Raw genomic sequence first — 14,419 nt, forward strand, 5'->3', positions numbered from 1 at the left:
ATACTGTGGAATTAAAGTGGAAAATACCCTAAAATAAGCCTAGTGGTTTGACTAACTTAGAGCAGGGGATGAATACAGAAATATGTCCCAAACAATGCACTAAATATCAAATAGGAATCAAAAATGGGTTCTTCTGTCTTACACTGGTCTTCCAACTGATGAAGCTTTCAACACCACTAGACTATGAACAGTAACCTAAACATCTGCACACAATCACTGACAATTCGAATCAATCCAAGTTTGCTGAAATACATTAATACAATTTAACTCACACAATACCACATAATGAGATATGGTTGAGTCTCATGTTACCAGAGAAGTCTCCTGTACTTGTATAAAAACACCATTCATTCTTTTGGGATGCACAGCCATGTATGCTGTACAAGAGAGAATTCGGAGCTGTAAAAGTACAATGTGATTTATTAAACCAAAGTCAGTTAAGAGTTTGGAAGGTAGGAGCGTGCGCGCGCGCCCCCCCGCCCCTTACCATGTTTTTCCAAGTTCTGTCAGCCAAATTGGTATGTTTCCTGTCATGATTACTAAAGGATCCTGAAGCTGCCTGTTAGCTTTTGCTGTCAGTTTACTGTTGATAAATTCCGTGGTTGGAATAATCTCCTTGCAAACTGCATTCTGTGAGATAAAAGCAACAGGGTGCTTCTATTTATCAAGAACGGGAATTCAAAAAGATACCAACAAAAAAAAACAAACAATTTATTTTTAAATAAATATTCAAGCTGCATCTTTGGTGGGCATGGATGATACAACTGTGAGCTCTTTTACTATGTCTGTTCTCACCATAACTGATTAAACTAAGGGCCAAAGGACCTCCACTGCTCAGTCCCTTTCATCCCTCTTCAGAAGCATTGCTCTGTTGGTTTGGAGGGAAAGACATCTAAAGACTTCTTAAGAAGAGAACACCAAGGAGTTTGATTGGCCATTCCAAAACCCTCTAGCAGCCGAAAGCCATCAGCTTACCAACAGACAGGAAATTCAGGGACGGAGGGCTCTTGCCCGTAATAGTCCATCATCTTCACAGATAGAGGGTTTATTGGGATGTTCCCAAACACTGTTTTTGTCACGGCACTCTGTAATCAGCTCTTATCTGATATACAGATAAGAAGTAAGCGTTCATCAAATGATTTTTTAAATTATGAGGGCATCTAACATTTTAGACATACTCCTTAAATAGATAGCAATATATTTAGTTCCATTACCCTAAATTTGCAATTGCATTTTTGCGGTCTTGTAAGAATTCATGTATTTCTCACTTTACAAATTCCTTAAGATTTAATAATTTGATTTTTAAAAATCTAGTTACAATGTTTTTACCATTTTGAAAAGTTTTCTGGTCTATTGTCTCAATATCTTTCAGCAAGGGCACCAGCCTACACATTTACAGAAAACCTTCCAAGTGATTCAATATATTACTCACTTCATACAGATAATACCAATATCGACTGATAGCATGTAAAACTCTCAAAAGGAGGATAACATCTAACGAGGGATCTTCAAATGTTATATTTTCAGGCGGCGTAAATACAAGGTAAACTTCTAAAGGATTTGACACAGAAGGGCACACCCCATCTAGGAAGAAAAGAACTAGATCATTTTTAGTGTCAAACAAATTAATTGATTAATGAGGTTAGCTTCTTGGATATGCACTTTATTTTTTCCTCAAAACAAAGCATTGCTATATACTAACTGTAGTTCAGCAAGGGCATATAGAATTTTTATTGAAAGTATGCAAAACAAAATATTTCTTTGTCACAAATAATCCTACACCTCTCCATGTGACAAGCACTTACCATGCCACAACTCATCATGTTTTTTTGAATTTCTAGGAGAAGTTTTTGTGGGAGCCGTTTGTGCTCTTCCTCTTTTACCTCCAACACAGTCCTTATTACCATCTTCATCCTCTCGAACCGGTTTGTACCTAAAAATTGTGATGCATTTAGTAATATGGTTCTGAAATTCTAACAGACCAGAAAAGAAAAGGCAAGTTTAACAGCAGATTCACTCATGTTACCAGAATTCCATTTCCATGGCAAAATTTAAGCAGTAAGATGACACCAAATGCAGATTTTGGAGCATAAGGAAAAAAATAGAAAAAAATCAGGGTGGGCAAAGGGGAAAGGGAGTATTATATATTTTAGTGCATGGTCAATGTGTGTTTGTTCAAGAATCCTCTTAAGCCATTAAGAGTTACGACCACAATATTTGGTATGCAGCTTCCTCTTACCCAAACTTAAACCAAGGTCAGTTTTTGGTTTCCCAGAACATGCAAAGGGAGGCAGCAGAGGAAAGGGATGGGGACAGGAAGGATATGATACTGAAAGTGGCCACCAGGGGCAGCTGCAGCACCAAGGGGAAGGCCAGCAGGACTAGGACTCCGCCATCTTGCCTACCACAAGACCAGCTAAGTAATTTCCCTGCCCCAAATCCAGAGCCTGCCCCTACTGCCTCACCCTCTGGGGATCCTACAGACTACAGAGCGGGTACAGGCCCCAGTCAGCCTGTAGGCCATGGGAAGGGGTGCTGAAGGCCTGGGGGCAGCTCCGAGAACCTCACCCCACCCAGACAGCCTGCAGGCCAGGGTGAGCATGTTGGGGATGTGTGGGAAGAGACAGCCACTGGAGCCTGGACCTCTCCAGACAGCATCACCACCCTCACCACCATGGGTGGCCCCAGTACCCCCCACCACCACACTCCTTCTGTCCTGATACCTCTGCCCTAACTTCAGCATCTCTTACATGCCTTGACTTCTGCACCCCCCCAATGCCCCCAACTAACCCTGTGCTGTAAGACACTCTTCCCCTCCCCATCCCTGAACCCTCACTTCAGCCTTCATGCTTCATTTTTGAAAAACACTACCAATGGAAAAAAAGCATGTGCATTTTTCATTTATTTCCAAAAATTACTTCAGTCAAAGAGCCAATCAAGCAACACCAGGTACATCTGTCAGTGTATTATATAAGAGGGGAAAACAGAGTAAGTGCACAGTGAATACAAAGGAGGTTTTCTGTCCTTCATCAGTTTCATAATTTTGATGAAAACAACTATAGATACTGTTGGACATCAGTGTCCATGATTAGTACTAGTCACAATCAGGAAAAAAACAAATCCCTTGTCCCAAGAAACTTGAAGCCTTAAGTAAGAAAAATACAATTGATACCTAATGTGCTACACAAGAAATTAAAAGATTCATTAATCAAAATAAAAACTAAAAACCCCTGTTGGCATGCTTTGTTAAGCTTTACCAAACTTATTACTACTTTTAAGTCTCACAAAAACATTAGCCGGAGTAGAAGGTTTCTCCTCCCACCCCATTGTATGTAGTTCCTGTCTCCCTTAATTTAGCATCTTCCATTTGAGGAGCCCCATTTTATTTTCATATTTCCAAGCAAGTCATCAACTTTCTCCCCATCAGCTAATATTTAGTCCACAAATTTTAATGCACATTGAATTGGTATTTTGTAGGCAAGCATTTTTCCATCACATTGCTCAGTGATCAAAAAGCACACTTACAAGCTACCTATAACAAAGATGCTTTAATAGTCTTGGGACTGTTACAGATCCCTTTAAAAAAGCACAGTACAACAATTCGGAGAGGTTCTTCCCTGCTCCCTCTGCCCAGCTTACCATATGGTGTGTGTCTTTGTCCAAATTCCAGCTCTTCCCAAAGGGTTGCTTTCATCATCTGTAGATTCCCGCTCTTCTTCAGCTTGTAAACTGAACTGTCTAACTGCTTGATACACAGTCATATTATATGGCAGCAAGTGATCTCCAATGTAAAACTGCAATCTGTGCCTCACATTGCCTGAATTTAAGAACTGAGCAGCCTCAATGAAGCAAAGGAAACATATATTAAGATGCAGGTTCATTAGTCTCAACAAACAACTCTATACTAAGACTAGCAACTTACCAAAGATTCATCTATTTCTTCATCTGAGCCATCATCATCACTGTCCTCATCATCTTCTCTAACTCTTCCATATCCTATCAAGACAAGTTGTATGTCCTGATTTTTATATCAGGATAAAACAATTCAAGTGACTATTGATAAACACACGTACGTGTTAATTCTGCATTATTTTATTTCCAGAGATTCAGCAAGTCAAGATAATCAGATGTTTATTATAAGAGATTTAACATTTAGAAGATGTAAGTCTCATGTTCAGTTTTAGCATTAGCACTTTAGCACAAAAATCTGTCAGGGATAATCTAGATGGTGCTTGATCCTGCCATGAGTGCAGGGGACTGGACTTGATGACCTCTTGAGGTCCTTTCCAATTCTAGTATTCTATTATTAAAAGGTGTATTTAGGAGGAGAGAATCAACCTGCAGAATGACTGACAGACTGTAGCTCCATACACTACATGCAATGCAAGATTTGGAACTAACAACAAAATCCTGCTTTTAGGGAGAGAAAACCCAGACAGTTATAAGAAGTGAGTAAACCTAACCAGAGAGCAGAACAAATTTATTGTCTTCTGCCTTTAATACTGCCCAGACATTTACTGTTATAGTTGCTTAGATAAGAGATTTATGCAGAATTTAAGGATATCTTATCACTTTGGTTATTTCTAAAAATACTAAGCACCAGCGGTTTACACAGCACTGTACAAACTATCAAGGTATAAATACCTCTAACTACAAGGTATCTTTCAATGGCTTGCACCAAAGCCAGGGGATCTATCTTCACAGGTCCACCCTTCCACTGTTTCACATTGGCACAATCCGGATGTCTTTGCAGCTGGCATTTTAATTGATGTGTGTTGAAAAATTTTAAAGCTTGGGATCCTCTGTTGAGAGAAAAACTCAAGATAATTTGTGAAAAGAGTTGCTAGAGTTATTCTTTTTTGTTCATTTATATCATTACATACAAAGTTCAGTTCAATTACTTATAATATTTGAAAGCTTCTTATTCAAACTGACTAACTCTAAAAAATAAACAGGCTGAGAAAGTATAAGCTGTTGAGGTTTAGGTTAATATTTTAGAATGCTGATGCTTATACACAAGCACCAGAACTAAAAACTTAGGAACCTAAGCAAAACTGTTTGATTTTCAGTTGGAACCGCATATGCTAAAAGCTAAAGCCACTTATATTTCAGAATCGAATGCAGTTTCTGACACAATGTTCAGCACATACATTTGAAGATTTAGTCAGAAGTGAAGCTTCACCTACTCAGTTCTGAGTCTCACTTAAATCTGGATGTATCTTCCACTCTTTTGTGTTATTTTTCTTGTTTTGTAGTACAAATAATTCACTTTATCCTTATTCAGCTTTGCCTTTGTATTTTATTTAAATGCTAGTCTGACTTTTTTCCCCAGCATCTGTTTTACTTAGTTTCCATACATACTCCATCTTCTGTTTCTGCTCATTTCTGCACCATATACTCTCATTTATCAAATTTGCAGCTCATTTCTCTATAGATGCAGCAAGAAACATGAAATCTTCTGGTGCTGTTCCCAACCTCCAAGTACTACTGGAGAAACAGAGGCTACCAAAAGTTTCCAATGCTTTCATGAAGGTGTGGTCTAGCAGAAGTTTAGTAAACTAGAATGGCACTTCTCTGCTAGATTTACCTTTCTTAAAATGACCCTAACAAATAACTGCTTCTGTAATGGGTAACATTTACATTTGCACCACTGTCTAATCCAGTTGCATTAATATTCATACAAAACTTCTCAGTTAAAACATACATCATTTACAACGTAAAATTGACTCAATTGTCAGGAAACTGCAGATTAAATTGGTCACAGGATGCACTGGTCAAAAAGGTATGCAGTATGTTGAATATTACACACATCGAAATGAAATCTTTTTATTGAAAGCAAACAGGACTTTGGAGCGCTAATCATGGACCAGAATCCTACTATGCACTGTATAAACATATCAAAAGAACACAGTTCCTGCCCCAGAAAGAAAAAGTATATCAGTATCTCTATGTAGTGGGGCTGCTAGACCACTCTGGCCAGAAGGGGTTAAAAGAGGCTGAAGGGAGCCTGCACAGAGCTCTGGCAAATTAGGAAAGGGTTTATAAGAAGCCATTTGGAGGACAGCTTACTAGTGCGGCCCTGATATAAACAGCTGCTCAGCAAACAGTGGACACTTAGGTCCTGACCAGTGAGGGAGCAGGACTGGTTCCCTGAAAATAAGCAGCTTTAACAGAGCAATGGAGGCCAAGCTCACGGGAGCAGAAAGAGAGAAAAGCTCTGGTCTGATACCCACCAGGCTGTAGGCCTTGATACCAGGGCCAAGAAGGTGGGCGCAAGGGATTACAGGGGAGGTGGCCCAGGGAAAAAGGAGTCAGCAGAGGGGAGTGAAGGAGGGTAGGACAAGGCGACAATCAGAAGGTAGCCACCACCAGAGCATGTCCTATACAACCTTCACCTTGCCCATGCTAGACTTTGGCTTCAGCTGAACATGGTGGAAGGCAGGAGACTGAGGACTGCACATGCATCCCTGGAAAAGGGTAAGAGACCAAAATAGCAGGCCCTGCTGGATGATCGTGTCCTGACAAGGATGCGGTGGTCCTGGGAGCAATGTGGGTTCAGAGCCACAGGCTGGAGAGAGCGGAGTGACAATGGGAGAGACACCAGCCATAAAGAGCGTCTTGGTGATGGTTTAAGCTAATTACCAAAATGGCAAGCAAGAGGTGCCATGGTGGTGTGTGCTCAAATGCTTACACTGAGGATTTAGCTTCAAAATTAAATGCCACATTTCCTCTTACTCCCAAGAAAAATATCAAAGGGATGGTATCCACTTTGGGTAAGTTTAATTCCCCATCATCAGTTAATCTTGTAATATGCTGCTTTTGGCAAAGGACATCATTCTAAAACAGCTGAGACGCTTTCCAACAGTTCTCCACCTCGAAAGTCTTCTAAAAAAAAAAAAAAAAAAAAAACAAACAAACTTTCCACCCCACACACTTATGCCACCATTATCTTTAATATTTTTATGGTAGATTAGACCTATAGCATCCAATGAATGCTTGAGGATCTTGTATTAGTAACTATACAAGTACTAAAGACAATTGACTTAACCTATACTTATCAATAAACTACGCAAATACAAACTTAGATGGGACTACTATAAGGTGGGTGAACAACTGGCTGGATAACTGTATCCAAAGAGTAGTTATTAATGGTTTTCAATCCTGCTGGAAAAGTATAACTAGTGGGGTTCCACAGGGGTCTGTTTTAGGACCGGTTCTGTTCAATATCTTCATTAACGATTTAGATATTGACATAGAAAGTACACTTATTAAGTTTGCAGATGATACCAAGCTGGGAGGGGTTGCAACTTCTTTGGAGGATAGGGTCATAATTCAAAAGGATCTGGATAAAACTGGAGAAATGGGCTGAGATAAACAGGATGAAGTTTAATAAGGACAAATGCAAAGTGCTCCACTTAGGAAGAAACAATCAGTCTCACACATACAGAATGGGAAAGGACTACCTAGGAATGAGTACAGCAGAAAGGGATCTAGGGGTTATAGTGAACCACAAGCTAAATATGAGTCAACAGTGTGATGCTGTTGCGAAAAAGGCAAACATGATTCTAGGATGCATTAACAGGTGTGTTGTGAACAAGACACGAGAAGTCATTCTCCCGCTCTACTCTGCGCTGGTTAGGCCTCAGCTGGAGTATTGTGTCCAGTTCTGGGCACCGCAGTTCAGGAAGGATGTGGAGAAATTAGAGAGGGTCCAGAGGAGAGCAACGAGAATGATCAAAGGTCTAGAGAACATGACCTATGAAGAAAGGCTGAAAGAATTGGGCTTGTTTAGTTTAGAAAAAAAGAGAAGGTTGAGGGGGGACATGATAGCAGTTTTCAGGTATCTAAAAGGGTGTCATAAGGCAGAGGGAGGGAACTTGTTCTTCCTTGCCTCTGAGGATAGAACAAGAGGCAATGGACTGAAATTGCAGCAGGGGAGGTTCAGGTTGGACATTAGGAAAAAGTTCCTAACTGTCAGGGTGATCAAACACTGGAACGAATTGCCAAGGGAGGTGGTAGAATCTCCATCACTGGAGATATTTAAGAAGAGCTTAGATAGATGGCTTTCAGGGATGGTCTAGAAAGTGCTTGGTCCTGCCATGAGGGCAAGGGACTGGACTCGATGGCCTCTCGAGGTCCCTTCCAGTCCTACTCTTCTATGATTCTAAAGGTTTTTCTTAGAATCTGACTCAAACATGCATTCTGAAGTTTACTGTACATTAATCTGTCTCAATCTAAATTTAGAAGAAACAGACCTGATACATACAACACCTAATTTTCCATATATACTTAAAACAGATTTATTGTGAGCTGCTGTCTCTCAATTGCATCATTACCCAAGAAAGTTAAGTCTTCACTTATATTATGAAATACAAACACTAGCCCTGTGATACAAATGTCACAAGATCAAATGAAATGAGAAAATTACTTACAACTCAGTAACTGCAAATCCATTTTGCATACCCTTTAATTTTAGGTGACCTTTTCTGCTCATACAGCAATTAGAAAAAACAGGAAATCCCCTATGCTATCTTCTACAGCTAAAGATTATAGCTTGCCTACAAGAAGGAATAGAGCCTATCTTTCTGAGGCTAGGCCTAGACCAGAGGGATTTGTCAGCAGAAGCTTTTGTCGGAAGAAATCAAGAGAGTGATCTGCAATGTCGACAGAGTGGCTTGACTGCCCAGTTGGTCTATCAGCAAGACAGCCAACCAGAAGCATAGCAGACAGGGTTGCCCAGTGTCCTGGAAGCCTTTTCTGTCGACAGAGGGGCTCCCACAATGTTCCAGAAGTGCACTAGGACGATACTCAGAGGGTGACAGTCTACCTTCAGACTTTAAAAAGAGGCAGCAAGAGACAGACAAAGCTGAAGCTTGGGCCATCAGAGACCCTGACCCAGACCATGCAGCTGTTGGGAACATCTGAAGAGAAAGTGCGTGCATCCCACCCTTTTATTTTGTTGGGTGAAGGCATGAAGCAAATCAAAGCACACATGCAGATCACCAGACACTCCTTTCAGAACTCTTCAGCTCCTACGCACAGGTATACCCGCAGTGGAACATGCATTGGAAACCACATTTGAAGAAAAAAATACGGACTAGTGGTAGGAGTCCAGTTTCTTCTGACTTAACTGTGAGACACAATCTTCAGTTTAGGCTTATGAGAATTAATAAGTGAACATGCCACAATTTTATGCAGGAAACAAGAAAGCAAGTTTGTTTGTAAGTAGTACGCACCTCCTTCTAGAATTTTTTTAAAAAACGGTCTTTAAATTCCACATTCAATGCTCAAGCAATACATAGTTACATTTACAACTATTAACTGAATACAAATACTAGCTGTATAATTGTTTGGTTTTCCTTTGAGAGAGATCTAAGTTTTCTGTTACCTCTTGAAATTTCACCATCATTGGGACAAGTCTTAGTAACCAGCAACTTTTGGCAAAAAGGGGTTACATGAGCATTAATCCTTACCTGCTCCCTGTTCCATTTCCACTGGGAAAATCATGCACTTTGACAGGAAACTGCTCCATCTGACTGAGACAGTTGTTCATTTTGTGGACTAATGCCAACAGGGGTGCATTTCCTACTGGCTCTAATCTTCCAAGAGGCTCTTCTTCTGGAGGCTGAAGTTGGAAGTGATTATTTTTTTAAGTTATATTTTTTTTACTATTGAACAGCTTTGTAAGCATTGTTATTTTAGCCATATTGTTATGCAAAATCATTTACTTTTGTTATTAATGCACCTTGTTCTCTGAAGCTGCTAAGTACAACTTACAGCACTAGATACATATCACGAATTTTTACTACCAGATTCTCTACTGAATTTCAAGACTAGCTCAGGAATTGTTACTTATTTAAAAAAAAATAAAATGTCTAGATATTGGGCTTTACAAATTATTGCAGACTGATTCACATGGACAGCTGCTTAAAAATAGAGACTGACATGCTGTTTGGATTTGCCTTATTAGAAACAACAGACCATAAGCCAAAGTTTGATGTCAGCATGCATTGCTTTCTACAGACACATGCTCTTCCATGTGTCCTTCATTTGACAACAAAGCCCAAAATAAAAACAGGTCTTCAAAAAGCAACTTATGCATTCTGAAAAAAATATGACTATTAACTTTCTTTAAAAAGCAGTGTCTCTTGAAATTGCTGCAATATTAAGATGACCTAATGGTTGACACAACAATAACTGAAAAATTGTCAAGTGATTTGCTGTACAGATCTGTACTTCTAAGTTTACTAGAACCCAGGACAGCCTTACCTATTTAAAATATTCATCCTTCTTCCCACCCTTTTAGGGAATAAGGCTGAATGGAAGTTTCAAATCATTTATACATTTTGATCTTTCAATTGTGCTTTTCTTTGAGCCAAACCAGTTGCTACATTACTTCCAAGAGAAATGAACTCATCAGTTCAGGCTACTGAACGTCCACCCTTCTGCAATACATGCACCTTATCCAGTGGCTCTGTCTGCTGAGAGGCAACTGACTATTATGGAAAATCTTAGCACTTGTTGTGTGGTACTTCCCCAGTGAGCATCTGAGGCTAGGTATACAACATTTTTCAGGGTCAGTGGACCCCGGAACTCCTCGCAAGTAGCGAGGATTAAGGAAGGTCAATGGGAGAAATGCTCCTGTCAACCTTCTTCAGTACCACTGATAAGTCGATTTTACCTACTTAATTGGCATAGCTAAAATTGCATATCAGCAGTCGACCTCTACACCCATACTAGACATGGGCTAACAGGAACAACAGTGGCTCTGAACCTAAGCAGATTGCATTTAGTCTTTATTTTTATATTGTCATATTAGAACAACTACTTCTGCTAAGGAGCCACTCACACTCTGAAGGCCAGGAAGTTGTTAGACCACAAACAAATCATAAGGTAGATATATATTGCACACTATATAAAAACTCAAATAAAAAAATACACTGGGAACTTACTGGAGAAGAAGAAAACACATGAAGGAATCTTTTTAATCGGATCTCTCTACTAACAGCATCTTTTTCACTTTTAGACGTCAAGTAAAGCAGCAGCTGTTTAACAAACCCACTATGCTGGATTTCAAATGAGGAGACATCAGACTCAGAGACTATGCTACGGATTTCTACAAGGCACTCAGCTCCACCATCCACCTGAAAGAAAGTGTGTATTAAGGTAAGATTCTACACTTTAGTATCCCCAGCAAAAACAGAGAAAATTAATATTTCCCAAAAACAGTGATTTTATTTGTGTTTTCCTTCTGCTGCATGGAAGACCTTTACATAAAGGGAAATAATGAAGGAAAACAATAACTTGCTACATGCAAAACACTGACAATTCTGTACTGAGTGAACTAACAACACAGGAAAGTAATTTTTATAATTCAAGCGAGAAATCTTAGATTTACTTATAACAATATTGGGTAACAAGATTGCAGTTGGTCCTTTCTAGAGAAAGAAGCCACAAACACAACACAGAAGTTATAAAAGGTGTTGTTTGTATTTTTCAAAATACAAGGAAAGATATTTGAAGTTATGAAACTTAAAACATTTCCCCCACCATGTGATGTAGACCACTGTTTCTAGTGTAAGCACGTGGGGATTTTAAATTAAAGTCTGTGCCATACTTTCCAACAAGAATCTCAACTAACACTGCCTTGCTTTAGGTCTATTGAGAAGACAAAGACAAGCATATACAGCACAGGAGTTGTTTTGTTCTAAACCTAGAAATTAAATGTGAGTGGATTCTAACTTTGGCCAAGATGAATGAGCACTACCAACTGTTCAAGAAAAATCTAAAACTTTTACCCTCATCCCTCTGATTTCCTAATCAAGCCATAGATTCTACTGTGAGATTTTAAAAAAAATTCATCTGAAAGAAATGTAATAATGCTTTATGATATTTAGTTTCAGGAATAACAACTGAAAAAGCACTATTTGAAAAATAACTTTCATTTCCAATTCTCATTTTTCCACTAGTGAAGTCACTTAAGAACTTACACAAAAGTAAGGTTTTTATGGGTTGGTATGATACATTCAGTTAAGTAAATGGATCTGTAATTCAATAGCCTACTAAACCTCCTTTGTTACAAGTTGATGGCTCTTGGATAACAAATGGGGTAAGGTCTGAAACTATCTAGAAAAAAAACTAATAAGCATTTCCCACTGAGCACACCAATTCTTTTCCCACTTCACCCTTTTCATTGCCTCCAAAGCCCTCTTCAATATCAAGTTTCCATTTCTAACCTGGGGGTTGAGTTGTTCAGTTGCAGTGCAAAGCCTCTGTAATACATTTAGTGCAGGATTGCTTCCATCCATGTTCTCAGAGCTAAAATAACGCTCCACAAATTTATGGGCCTGTTCTTTAATCCAACCCTTAATTTTCTCTCTGCAAGAAAGTATATAAGAACAAGCAGATAATGGCATACCACACTTAACATTTGCACACTAAGTCTGTGTCTAGATGGTGGGAAACTGTTGGCAAAAGATGTACAATCTGTACACCATAATTGGAGTCTCCTGCCAACACATTTGCTGGGGAGAGGCTTTTCTGACATTTGACTCCATCCACATGGGGCCAAATCTCAGAAACCCACCTCTGTCAAGACATCCCTTCTTCCTCGTGGAAGAAGGCATACAGGGATACCAACAGAACACTCCCAACCAGCAGATCTCTTCCAAAGAGATCTACTGTCTGGACATGTGCTCCAACAAAAGCGTCAACAGAAGTTTCATTGATAGAAGTCTGCAGTCTAGTCATAGCCTAAGTTTGGACACACACACGAGCAGAGCAAGTGTAACAAGTTTTCAGAGAAAATGCAAGCAACACTTAGGAGATGGGGCGCAACACTTCCCATATGGGTGATCTCCAATGAAAATAACTGTTCCTGATCTCTAAGCCAAACCAGCAAGATGCTAGAAAGCTCTCCCACAGCTCCCATTTCTCCATATCACAGTTCTTTTAGTCTACGTTTACCACTTATTAGGTGCTCCTCTTTCCTATCTTTCAATTTCTGCACTGCTTCCTTTCCTTCCCCTGCTCCTCTGCCTCCCAACTTATTTTCCTCTAGGCCAGGGGTGACCGAGCTGCATGCTCAAAATAAATATATTAATACATGGCTCTTTACACTTTAGCCACAACTACGTTGGCTTTTAGTCTCTAACTCATTGGCCATCCTTGCCTTATGCTCTCTTCCCCATCTTATTTTGTTCCTCTCTCACACAGGACTCCATGCTTGCCCACAGCATTAGCTCAAAACACTTCACTAAAACAGCACAAAGTAACACTGTTTTAAAGTAGTTTGATTTAATCCTTGCTGCACAGAATTTTACTTCTTAGAACAGAATGCATTACCTATTGTTGGATATGGTGTCCTTTGAGGCAGCCCTTGCAAGACCACTGACTCCTGCTGTGCGTGCTGGTTCAATGTTGTTGCTGTTGGACTGTGTGCTTAATCTTCCCCAAGTTTTAGGATTCAAGCTTGCCAAGAAGGAAGATTTAGGAGACTGAGTAGTTGTAGGGCTTTTAGCTAGATGTAGGTGGGAGGGGTGAAGGAGAGAGAAAAGAAATGCAACAGAATTAAAATTAAAGAGCATATTCAGACAAAGCTAAGTTCCCAAGAATTCAATGCTATACTGTGACTAATACTGATCAAAGTATTTAGTGTACTTCAACTATTTGAGAGATTGCCTGTAATAATAATCATAATAAAAAAAAAAGAGGCTAGTCGTCACACTGCCTGTCTCTTCATTTATCTAACAGTCTTCATGGGCTTCTTTTAAGACTGTTTGAAAACTCAGTTTACCTTGATTGTCTACTTTGTCATCATCTCTTGGAGGTGAATACTTTGGCCTTCGGGGCCCACGTTTTGGCAGTCGTTTTCTCTTTAAAACATCACTTAGTCGGCTGTCAAGAGTGAAAAAAATAACCACTGTATTACGTCTATTGTTCACTTCAGCATGATTTTAAAAAAAACCACAAACAAACACTCACCCGAAATATCTCAATATTATATAACTATGAATCTTCTAATGCTGCTCTTTGGGTACCCACAGAATGGCAGCTAATCATTCACTTAGTTTGGGATCAATAGTCCCCATTTTCAAATGATTAAGAATTTAAGACATTGCACTTACAAGTTTATTTGGTGATGTTTTGGCTTAAGGCCTGATCTATGTAATAAGCAGAAAATACTAGGTACCTTTCCTATTTTAATAGGCCAATGTAGCTAAATCTCTATTATTTAATTTTTAATATTATTAAAGCAAATATCAAAAAGTCTTTTGCCATCAGATATTTTACAAAAACTTTACCAAGGTGTTAAAAATGCAGGCCTTTACCAAAGCAAATGTTTTCACAAGGATTTCCTTTTTCTGCTTTTTTCCCTCCTGACCACCCTCAAAAAGGCACCATCCACAACACCAACCAC

At 39.3% G+C, this 14,419-nt stretch overlaps 1 protein-coding gene across 6 annotated transcripts in view; it reads right to left on the bottom strand.

The window, feature by feature from the left end:
* The window catches only part of TRIP12 (thyroid hormone receptor interactor 12), a 166,007-nt gene that overhangs the window by 34,094 nt on the left and 117,494 nt on the right, over positions 1-14,419 (bottom strand). For 4 of the 6 annotated variants that reach the window (XM_075004706.1, XM_075004705.1, XM_075004708.1 and 1 more), the window contains 11 exons: positions 13,796-13,896; positions 13,345-13,519; positions 12,237-12,378; positions 10,953-11,144; positions 9,474-9,625; positions 4,645-4,817; positions 3,923-3,996; positions 3,640-3,839; positions 1,806-1,933; positions 1,433-1,584; positions 488-630 (listed from right to left, as the gene is read on the bottom strand). In XM_075004706.1, the coding sequence (XP_074860807.1) occupies positions 488-630; positions 1,433-1,584; positions 1,806-1,933; positions 3,640-3,839; positions 3,923-3,996; positions 4,645-4,817; positions 9,474-9,625; positions 10,953-11,144; positions 12,237-12,378; positions 13,345-13,519; positions 13,796-13,896 (1,632 nt within the window). The remainder of the gene's footprint in view (positions 1-487; positions 631-1,432; positions 1,585-1,805; positions 1,934-3,639; positions 3,840-3,922; positions 3,997-4,644; positions 4,818-9,473; positions 9,626-10,952; positions 11,145-12,236; positions 12,379-13,344; positions 13,520-13,795; positions 13,897-14,419) is intronic. The other 2 variants (XM_075004709.1, XM_075004707.1) reach the window with 1 other exon arrangement.

The sequence above is a fragment of the Carettochelys insculpta genome, chromosome 10 (genome assembly GCF_033958435.1).
Source record: "Carettochelys insculpta isolate YL-2023 chromosome 10, ASM3395843v1, whole genome shotgun sequence".
Taxonomy (NCBI): Eukaryota; Metazoa; Chordata; order Testudines; family Carettochelyidae; genus Carettochelys; species Carettochelys insculpta.